Genomic DNA, 11,446 nt, shown 5'->3' with positions numbered 1-11,446 from the left:
TGAGGGTGAGCTATATACAGTCTCTGAAGGTCATATGGAGCAAGCTCTGGATCAGATGGACTGGTCTATGGAGGTAATCCCTAATTTTCCTGTTTCCCCGCTGGTTCCGTCCAGCCCTGATTCCCCTGTGTACCCTCTCAGTCTCCCACTCCTACCTCCTCCAGTCATTTCCTCTGCTCCATTTCCGCTGGTTCCGCCCAGCCCTGAGTTTTCTGTTTCTCCGCTGGTTACGCCCAGCCCTGAGTTTTCTGTTTCTCCGCTGGTTACGCCCAGCCCTGAGTTTTCTGTTTCTCCGCTGGTTCCGCCCAGCCCTGAGTTTTCTGTTTCTCCGCTGGTTCCGCCCAGCCCTGAGTTTCCTGTATCTCCGCTGGTTCCGCCCAGCTCTGAATCTTCTGTGTCTCCGCTGGTTCCACCCAGCTCTGAATCTTCTGTGTCTCCGCTGGTTCCGCCCAGCTCTGAATCTTCTGTGTCTCCGCTGGTTCCGCCCAGCTCTGAATTTTCTGTGTCTCCGCTGGTTCCGCCCAGCCATGATTTTTCTGTTTCACCGCTGGTTCCGCCCAGCCCTGAGTTTTCTGTTTCTCCGCTGGTTCCGCCCAGCCCTGAGTTTCCTGTATCTCCGCTGGTTCCGCCCAGCTCTGAATCTTCTGTGTCTCCGCTGGTTCCGCCCAGCTCTGAATTTTCTGTGTCTCCGCTGGTTCCGCCCAGCCATGATTTTTCTGTTTCACCGCTGGTTCCGCCCAGCCCTGAGTTTTCTGTTTCTCCGCTGGTTCCGCCCAGCCCTGAGTTTTCTGTTTCTCCGCTGGTTCCGCCCAGCCCTGAGTTTCCTGTATCTCCGCTGGTTCCGCCCAGCTCTGAATCTTCTGTGTCTCCGCTGGTTCCACCCAGCTCTGAATCTTCTGTGTCTCCGCTGGTTCCGCCCAGCTCTGAATCTTCTGTGTCTCCGCTGGTTCCGCCCAGCCATGATTTTTCTGTTTCACCGCTGGTTCCGCCCAGCCCTGAATCTTCTGTGTCTCCTGTATTCCCTCCCAGCCTCCCTCTCCCGCCTCCTCCCAAACCTGCTGGTCCCTCTACTCCTCTTTCGCTGGTTCCGTCCAGTCCTGATCCTCCTGTCCTTCCTCCCATCCTTCTCCTCTCTCCTCCTCCTAGACCAGCCAGTTCCTCGTCATCCCTGCTGGTGCCAGTCAGTCCCGCAGCTCACCCTCAGTCCGCGCCATCGGGGCGCGGTGGTTCGCCGCTGGACTGCCAGTCTCCAGCTCCGCCTTGGCGTGTTAAGGCCCTGTCTCCGCCTCCAGCCTCCGAGCCCTGGACTCCTCCTCGGTCCTTCGACCCAGCGGCTCCGCCTTGGCTCTTAGCTCCCTCGTCTCCACCGTGGCCTGTCATCCCACCTGCTCCACCGGGCTCCCTCGTCCCTCCGGCTCCACCTTGGTCAGTCGTCGACCATCCGCCGCCTCGGGACTCCACTCCTCTGGTTCCACCTCGTCACTCCATCCCTCCGGCTCTGTCAGGCTCCTCCTTCCCTCCAGTTCCACCTCCATCCTCGGTCGCTCCGGCTCCACAGCGGTCTGCCAGGACCCCGCCTCTGCCTTGGTCGCCTGAGCCTTCAGCTCCACCTAGGCCCTCCGGATCCTCGACGTCACCCTGGCTCTGCGGCTGTGCTGCTCCATCTTGGGCTCCTCACCCACCGGTGCAGTCTCCGCCTGTCGGCCCCCTGGTGTCGTCGACCCTTCCTTCACCATGGCTCCTCCCGCCGTCGACCCCACCTTGGATCTCCGTCCTGGCTGGTCTCTGGTGGACCATCTGGCTCCTCCTGCTCCTGTCTCCTCCCTGGCTCCTTCCTCCGTCGTCTCCTCCCTGGCTCCTCCTTCTGTGGTCCCTGTCTGCTGGCCCCCTCCTGGAAGTCCGTCCTCCACCGGAACCTCCTCCCAAGTTCCCACCTACGCCTCCCCCTGTTGTTTCTACGGTGCGAGGACGCACCTACCGGGAGGGGGGAGTACTGTCACACACCTGGACTCATTTAATGTGTTTTTGCCCGTGACCCAGTTTCTGTCTTTCCGTGTTTGATTAGTTCCCAGGTGTGTCCATTATCTTCCTCATGTGTTCCATGTCCCTGTTAATTTAATGATTCCATCCACCTGTGTTTCCCCAATTATCTGTTGTACATAAGCCTTGTCCTTCAGTTCTGTTTTGTCGGGTCTTCTCACTAGCTACTCACTTGTCCTCACTTGTGATCATTTGCTACTTACGTGTGTCTACCTCTGTGCTCCATGTTGGATATCCCCTGTGTTGGATATATTAAAAGCCTTATTCTGTTTATCCTCGACTCCGTATTCCTTCAGGCAGCGTAAAACCGTGACAATTATGCATGATCATAGAGAGAGAATAGAGCAATGTGTTGATTATAGCATGGTTTTTAAAGCATGTGTGCACTAATAGAGTTAGATCTCGACATCATGTACATGACTATACAGTCATTTTTGTTGATTTCTACATATGAGAGCAATGATTCAGTTTACTGTGGATTAAGAAAAATTTTATTGATCATGCATATGTCCAAGGACTATATAGCCCACACTTCACAGATTTCCACAGAAATTCAGAAGTTGTTACACCTATAATTCAAATTCAAATTCTGCTTGTTTATTGAATAAAGTACTTTAATTATGCGTTGAACTAAAAATAGTAGGGGAAATAGATGTCATTCTATGTTAAAGATGTTTCATGTGTGTGGATATCTAACACCTTAGAATCAGAGGCTTTTGTTTGTTTTATTTTTGACAGTCTGAGAGTAGTTTGTGACACTGTTGTTATTATTTTGCTGATAATGCAAGGTGACGTTAGGTTGATCTCCCAGTCCCTTCCATTCCTCATGATTTCAGAAAGATTTCACTGATTGTGTCAAGTCCAGTGATGAACAAAAGAACTGAATACTGAGTGATTTCAGGTTTCCATTGATCTGTGTACATGTTATTGATCGGTTTCCCTTCACCTCTGTCTGCAGGTCCTTAATGCAGTCTTCAAGAGCACTGCTAGTCGAAAAACAAATCATTGTCACCAAGCAAGCATCAATTTAAAAAATCTGTCTTTATTATTATTTATTTATTTATTTATTTATTTAGTTTTAAATTAGTGTTGTCAAATCGTGATAATCACATCCAAAATAAAAAATTTATTTGTATAATATATATATATATATATATATATATATATATATACACACACACACACACAAACGTGCATGTATATATTTAAAAATATATATTATTTAAAAATGCATTTATATTTAAAGTTATGTATATATATATATATATATATATATATATATATATATATATAAACAAAAACAATTATTTTATATATACATGCATGTATGTTTTTTATCAATCATCAATATACACAGTAGCTACACATGCATATATTATGTTATGTAAACAAAATCTTTTATTTTGGGATGCGGTTAATCGTTTGACTGCACTATTTTAAATATCTTTATGGTTTTAGTTGGTAATGGCGATTTTTTTTTTTTTTATCCAAATAATTAGACTCGTTCAGCTGGACTCACAGCGTGATCTCCTGAACTCGATGCTCCTCATTAGCCTGACAAGCCCTGGCTGTCTGTTTGGGAAGGAGACCCATGAAAGAATGCAAAGCATACAGACCCTTATATAACATCAGCTTGAGTCTGTAATGAGCTGCATTGCAATTTATGTTCGCGAAGGACTGGGCAGACATCTGTGTGTCCCAAAGCGCAGCATGCGTCCAAATGATTCGCTCCTGAGATGATGATACGTGACAGAATCGAGTGCCAGATGTTGAGAGCGTTTCCATGTGGGTTACACTGTATGTCACATTTAAATATTCGCTAGACGTCACCGACAGCATATCTAATAAGCTCGTGCAGTGCACTAAAATCACCAGCCAGTTCTTTTGGGTGATGCGCATGCATGGTGCACAGCATCTCCAGACGAGAATAATGCATCTTTAAGGAGCTCTGTCTGCCGGTGCATCCATTGGCTAGCTGGAGGTTCCACTGTGTGCTGTGATTGGCTATACTTAACGATCCTTGGCTTGTCATTTGTCCCTGTAATTTACTATGAATATTGTATGCAGGCGGAAAAGCTGCTGATAAGTTTGAAATAGCTTAGTCCTGGGTGAGACGTGTGTGTGCGGGGATATATATCTCCTGGGCTGACATATTTCCATCATTTATTAGGAATGCTTCTCTCCTGGGTTCGGATGGGTAGGAATGGTATCAGTCGGATATTCAGCATGTGAATAGATATTTCTGCCGCATGTTTGGAGAGGACTGTTACGCAAAGAATGTTTTGCGCTAAGCTGAAGGATCTGAAGATTGCGGGGGAATGCCCGTTTTCTATGGTCGTGGGAAATGAGGAACCCGCGGATTTTGAGGAGAGCGGTGCGGTGAACGTTGTGCCAGTGTCCAGAGAGGTGCAGAGCAATCTCACCAGCATTCTGCCCAGACGCAAAACAAGCCGGAGCAAAGTTAATCTGCATTCACTGGGAGAGAGCATCCGAAAGCTGGTGTGCCCAGAGGTACATTAATGTCTCTGATGTGTCTAATGCACCTGATGATGTGCGTGCAGCAATTTCTTACACAATGCATTGGGAGAAAAAAAAATCAGTTTTATGTCAGCGTGCGCATGCAATGCGCGCAAATAGATTTTTGTAACTGAGAGAAGTGCGCGAGACAGACAAACGACTGTTATTAAATGCATTGCCAAAAACACACGTTATGCTACCTTTAATGCATTTTCTGTTCATTATAGTTCGACAAATTACGAGATGCATTGGTCAGAGTTATGAAACAGCCGAGTTGGTAAGATGTTATTTTTCTTTACAATACTTTGTCTTACATCGGTTTATAATATAGTCTATTATCACATTTAAAATTGTTACAGTTTTACGATTTGCATGATGCGCCTTTACTAAAGGAGAGGTCGTTTGAATTTTGTGCACGTTCTTATGACAGTATATTGCATCAGTATTTTTCCACATTGTTTTCTATATTACATTACATACAATATTTCAAATTATATAGCATATACTTTTATCTGTGTGAATTATATATGACATCAGATTGTATTAGATTATGTTAATATTGCATAGACCAAGTGTTCTAATGTCGTGTTAATTTACTGATTGTGATTTAATATAAGTGTCCATATATTAGCCCTGTACCATGCAGTTCTGATGTATCCCAGACACTGGACAATGCTGAACAATTATCAGATGTCATGAGAGACTACTCCCTGAAAACAGGTAAGAGAGCCATTAAAAAAGCTGTATGACTCTGGAGCACAAAAGCAGTCTTAAGTCTCTGGAGTGGGTTCCCGGAGCGTTCCCCTAACCTTAAGGGAACGTGCTATTTACGTTAAGAAAAATTTCCTGGATAACCAATAGGGAACGTTCTGGCAACGTTCTTGGAACCCAAAACTAACGTTCTCAGAACATTTTCAGAACGTAATATTGCTAGCTGGGTTTGTAGCAATAGCCAAAAATACATCGGATGGATCAAAATGATAAATTTTTCTTTAACGCCCAAAATCATTAGGATATTAAGAAAAGATCATGTACCATTAAGATATATAGTAAATTTCCTACCGTAAATATATGAAAACGTAATTTTTGTTTAGTAATATGCATTGCTAAGAACTTAATTTGAACAACTTTAAAGGTGATGTTCTCAATATTTTGAACTCTCAGATTCCAGATTTTCATACAGTTGTATCTCAGCCAAATATTGTACTATCCTAACAAACCACACATCAATAGAAAGTTTATTTATTCGGTTTATAATCTTAATATTCATGTGAATTGTGCTGATTGAATCCCAGAGATCCCCATGGACACGCTAAAGACATCTCTGGGTCTGGAGGTGTTTCGGGACTGTTATGAGGAGGACGGTCATATTCTTCGTGTGGTGGGGGGAGCTCTCCACGATTTTCTCAACAGCTTCAATGTTCTTCTAAAGCAGAGCACGCCGTCCACCCCAGAGGTCCAGCGCTACGTCCAGCAAGCCTCCATCCTCTGCCTGGACAAGGATCCGGGGCTCCTGACCGTCTATTTCTTCAATCCCCTCCCCACCACCGAGCTCTTCTTCTCGGGGATCATCCAGGGGGCGGCGTGCTGGCTCTACTGCACTCGGGTGGAGGTCAGAATGGAGGTCGGGGGCAAAGACAGCGGTGCTCTTCAGGCCACTCATCAGCCCCATCTGCTGTACTCGGTGATCGTGAGAGACGGCAGGAGCCTGACGCCGAGCCCCATGAGGACACCCTCGTCCGGAGACATTCCCCTCTCGCTGCTCTACTCCACTTTTCCCTTCCACATTCTCTTGGATCAGGATATGGGCCTGATGCAGATCGGAGACGGTTTGAGGAGGAGGCTCGGCCGAAGCAGACCCGTTTTCCTCGAGCACTTTCTCATCGTTTCACCTGAGATTCGAGCCAGCTTCCAGGATATTTTAACCATGCTAAACACTCAGTTTGTGCTGCGGGTCAAACAGCACGGAGCGAGCTCTGCCGACAGCCCTGGAAAGGTATTTTTGGTTTAACAATCTGCCTTTGCGTGTGCCCTATGTATTGAAATGCTGATGCACCGTGAAACTGCTTACCTGGGAAATATTAAAACGTCAAGCTTAGTGAGGAAAAAAAACAGACAAGTTTGCAGTTTTGAGTGAATGCTGGTTTGCACGAACTTGTGAAGGTCTATGTGTCATTTCATCACACCCACATTAAAGAGAAACAGGTTTCATGTTGATTAGACAATTAAAAAAGCACAACACGATTCAACTAATCAGTGCAAGTAATTAGTAGGATTTTTCCTTATACATAGGTTTATTTTTCGTGCTGATCTGAGTTTGTATGAGGTGGTATTTTTAACAGCAAACCTCAGTTTCTTGGGTTGCAGATGATCAGTGTAATAAGGGCATGGAAGCAAATGTCAGGCGGCTCAAAGCCGGTCTTAATGAGATCTAGTCTTATCCTCACACGAAAGGAATGACACAGCATCCTCTAGATTCATTTACAGCACACACTGATGGACATTTATAGGAGTGTGTGTGTGCATCCATATGGTTCAGGTAATGTTTAGTCTTATGTTCTTGCCTTTTTCTACACGTGTCCTTATATGACCAGATCTGTTTGTTTGATATACTGTAGTCTCTCTCAGTCCAGTTTCATCCTGGTGGAAACATAGTGTAAATATTTCCAGTGAACACTCAAAGATTTAGCTGGAATGAATGTAAGGTTAAGATGACTTGACATATTATGGTCCTTACTTCAAAGCGAATGCATATCAAATACCTTTGAGCAAATTATATTCAAACTGATCTCATGAGAAAACGTAACAATTCCGGCTTTTGGTGAATTGGTGGCAAATTTGTATAAAAATTCATTATATTACATTTATTTGAAAATGTACAAGCAGAATTCGAATATGAATATTGCTGCTTTAGATATAAAAATATGTCCTTTTCATATAGGAAAAAGGTAATGTTTCTGTTTGTTTGAAGATTGGTTTCTATTATAATCATTTTAGTTATAAATATATGGGAAACACTGTGCATCAGGACTGAAACTGAAGCAGAAATGTTTATATAACATATGGTTTGAAATAAGAATTGAAAAAGAAAATCTGAGAAGAAAGATGGAAAGCGAAACCATTAAAAAAATTTTTTTTTAATGAAAATACACAATATTTTTAGATCAGTGAAGGTCCACCGGTAACCAAACCTTCAGCTAGGCATCAGTAGATTGTATGAAAATGTATAGAAAAGACTGTATTAAATTTGCCAAAATGTAAAATATGTGAGTGTTGTTTATTTATATACAGCTCTGGAAAAACAATTAGGAGACAACTCGAAAATTCTCAGTTCCTCTGGTTCAGTGGTTTTCATTTGTTGTGATTGAAAATTATTTATTTCTTAAGTCTGCTGATGTTAAGACATTGGTATCGTGTTGCCTAAAATTTAATGTAAACATAGCATATTTTCTGTTATTTTGGCCAAATGTTATTTCATGCTCTACATTTTAATTTAAGTGTTAAATGTAAAAAAAAAAAAAAAGTTATACTCAAAAACTCCAACGAAACAGATTTTTTCAAGTGGTCTCTTAATACATATATTTGTTTTCCCCGACATCAGTCACATTTATAACACACTAGTCCCAAACTCTGAATTAATTCCCTCTCATTGCAGCACATGGACCTGAAGGGGCAGATGATCTTCATGTCAGAGATGAGTGCTCTGCTGTTCCTCGGCTCTCCGTGTGTAGATAAACTGGAGGAGTTGACAGGTCGCGGCCTCTACCTCTCTGACATCCCCATCCACAACGCACTGCGAGATGTTGTTCTGGTCGGAGAACAGACCAAGGCCCAGGATGGACTGAAGAAGCGTCTGGGTAAAGCCAAAGCTGCCCTGGAACAGGCCCACCAGGCCCTGGAAGAAGAAAAGCGGCGAACAGTAGAGCTGCTCTTCACGATATTCCCAGGGAATGTGGCTCAGCGTTTGTGGCAGGGGCTTCCAGTGCAGGCTAAAAAGTTTGATCACGTCACAGTGCTGTTCTCAGATATCGTGGGCTTCACTGCGATCTGTTCACGATGCACGCCCATGCAGGTGGTGAACATGCTCAGTGCGCTCTACACGCGGTTTGATCACCGCTGCGGTGAGCTGGATGTGTATAAGGTGGGTTTTTAAAATAGTGCACTAAAAAATACTATCTTCCTTTTTAGGTCTTGCAGCTTCAAACTAGATTGAAAAAATGCTCCTTTAACTTTATCTTAGGGCCCTTGGGATTTCATACTGATCATTCGTTTTAAACCAAAAAATTGTTAATGTCATAATTTTTAACATGCATGCTCATAATCTAGTGGAAGTTTTGCTAACGTAATTAGCAATTAGCTGAATTTCCCATAGACATGCAGCAGAGATGAATTTCTTGTAAACATTCATACACACAGCTATATCCTAAAATAGATTGCACTTTTGTCTTCTCCAAACATGTCTCTATGTGTGTCTCAAACATCTCTCTGGTGAAGTCAAGATGTAGCATTTTGTTAAAGTGAAGTTAGATTGTTATTATAGCTGGATGCTCACAATCTGCTGATGCTTTTTTGTGCTCGGTAGTCAGTTAAACAGTGTGTGTGAATGGGAATGCACTGGTGAGCTTTTAATAATCATGCAAAAAAATTATTTCATATTAAATATCCCTAATTGAATCTACCCAGAGGTGTGTCTTTTGTGCATTCAAGGTGGAGACCATTGGGGATGCGTACTGTGTAGCCGGAGGCTTGCACAAAGAGAGTCCGACCCACGCTGTCCAGATCGCTCTCATGGCCCTGGAGATGATGGACTTGTCTGATGAGGTCACGACCCCCATGGGAGAGGTTATCAAGGTTAACGTTTCAGCAGGTTTTTCTCTGTTTGGTCACAGTATGATTATAAACGAGTCAGATGCGCCACTTAGTTTTGATCTTTTAATCTTCTCATATTTCTCATGCAAACCTTTGCTAGAGACAAAATAATGCAACAAAGACTGAACAGAAGTCTCCATTTAAAACCAAAGCATGACTCATTGTATATTTTTGTACAAACACCTTCCCACTACAAGGAGAATGGTTTTTGAAAGATCCTGTTTTAGACTCAATAATTAATCTATGCAATTGTTCGAATTATAATTATGATATGAATACTGCTGCCTTAGATGCAAAACTATGATAATTTTATATAACAAACATTTATCTTGAAGAAAGGTCATATCTATATTTGTTTGAAGATTGAGTTTGATCTTCAGTATTATTATTGTTTTGATACATTGAGTCATTTTCAGACGCTTTTATCCAAAGTGACTTTGAGGAAACAATAAGAATCAACAAAAGAACAATGATACATCAAGTGCAGAACGCATTGCAAGGGTTTTTAAATCTTATAATAAAAAGAAAAGGAACAGAGGAAGCTAGAGTTAGAGGCGTTTTTTTTTTTGCTTTTGTTAATTGTGTCAAAAAAAACAAAAACAGATTAGAAGGCTAGTGTTTTTTTGTTTTTTTTAAGACACCAAGAAGTAAATAGAGTGCAACTCTAAAAGGGGCATTTTTTAAAATAAAGAATATAATTAGAATAGAGATTGTTAAAGTTCATGAATGAGGAGGACGATAGAAACGATAAGAATCAACAAATTAGCAATGATAAATCTTATAATTAAAAAGAAAGCAGGTGGAATAGAAAAAGAAAAAAGGAAGCTAGTGTAAGAGGCATTTTTTTTGCTTTTGTTAACAGAGCAATAAATAAAAAGAAAACAAATAGATTAGAGAAGCTAGTGTTCTTTAAAGATAGAGCAAGTCTAAAAGGGGCATTATCTTTAAATAAAGAATAGAGTTAGAATAGAGATTGCTGGAGTTAGAGGGTCAAATAAAAATGGAAAAATGGAAATATATTTAATAAGAAATATATTGGAAAGCAGATGCATCGAGGTGCTAAAACTGGCGCAGAATTGCATGGTTTGAAATAAAGAGATTTTTTTGTTTTAAGTGAGTCTCTGCTTTGTTTTATTCTCAGATGCGTATCGGGATCCACTCTGGCTCGGTTTTGGCCGGTGTGGTCGGTGTGAAAATGCCCCGCTACTGTCTTTTCGGCAACAACGTCACATTGGCCAACAAGTTTGAGTCTTGTAGCCTGCCGAGAAAAATCAACGTCAGTCCCACCACGTACAGGTAAAAACACAGACACGGCTCTCCTGTTTGTTAATTCTGTATACTGTGCTTCTTGGCATCGACTAAATGTTTTAGTAATTATTTAAATCAGCATGTTTTACAGTAATTCTCCTCTTTAAGTGAGAGCAAATACATGACTTTAACAGCGAGTCGATTATTGTACAGTAAGGTGTGAGTCAAAGCAACAGCATTTATTTGACGTAAAATCTAAGAACAGGAACATTCCTCTAAACGCATCTGGGGTTTTGATGCTGGAGAAAGAATAACACGTGAAGATCTGCCTCATTAAATCATTTCTGGCTGAGCCAAGCATTTCTGTCATATTCCACTTTCTTAGACAGCTTTAATAAGTTACTTCTCTCTCATTTCAGATTGTTAAAAGATCGTCCAGAGTTCATTCTCATCCCCCGGACGAGAGAGGATCTTCCGCCCAACTTCCCCGCCAGCATCCCTGGAGTTTGTTACTTCCTCCAGGCTCACGATCAGAAGACGAGTGCTGCTTCCAGAAGCTGTGCTTCATACGAAACGCAGGCCAGCGGATGAAAGCGTCAAACCTGGAAACAGTGGGTTAACACTGTCCTTCCTCTGCGTATCGTTTAAGTTGAGCCACTAGTTATTAAAAGCTGTCTAATAACACCAGAAGGATATACAGTTTTGAGATTTAGATCCACTTTTTCCTGACTGTATACCAAAAATCGAAAGCGTAAAGAATGTCAAACACATG

General features: G+C 42.4%; 1 protein-coding gene across 1 annotated transcript in view; it reads left to right on the top strand.

Annotated features, from left to right (window-relative positions):
• Nucleotides 1-3,957: 3,957 nt before the first annotated feature.
• Nucleotides 3,958-11,446, top strand: part of LOC127952338 (guanylate cyclase soluble subunit alpha-1-like) — a 7,679-nt gene continuing 190 nt past the window's right edge. Inside the window, exons 1-8 of the mRNA XM_052550755.1 lie at nucleotides 3,958-4,551; nucleotides 4,785-4,834; nucleotides 5,189-5,277; nucleotides 5,853-6,553; nucleotides 8,213-8,698; nucleotides 9,265-9,408; nucleotides 10,568-10,722; nucleotides 11,094-11,446. The exon at nucleotides 11,094-11,446 is cut by the window's right edge and continues 190 nt beyond it. Of these exons, the coding sequence (XP_052406715.1) occupies nucleotides 4,318-4,551; nucleotides 4,785-4,834; nucleotides 5,189-5,277; nucleotides 5,853-6,553; nucleotides 8,213-8,698; nucleotides 9,265-9,408; nucleotides 10,568-10,722; nucleotides 11,094-11,265 (2,031 nt within the window). The 5' untranslated portion in view covers nucleotides 3,958-4,317 and the 3' untranslated portion in view covers nucleotides 11,266-11,446. The remainder of the gene's footprint in view (nucleotides 4,552-4,784; nucleotides 4,835-5,188; nucleotides 5,278-5,852; nucleotides 6,554-8,212; nucleotides 8,699-9,264; nucleotides 9,409-10,567; nucleotides 10,723-11,093) is intronic.

This window comes from Carassius gibelio, chromosome A1, assembly GCF_023724105.1.
Source record: "Carassius gibelio isolate Cgi1373 ecotype wild population from Czech Republic chromosome A1, carGib1.2-hapl.c, whole genome shotgun sequence".
Taxonomy (NCBI): Eukaryota; Metazoa; Chordata; class Actinopteri; order Cypriniformes; family Cyprinidae; genus Carassius; species Carassius gibelio.
Note: the sequence above shows the minus strand (reverse complement) of the source record. Positions and strands in the feature narration are given on the sequence as shown.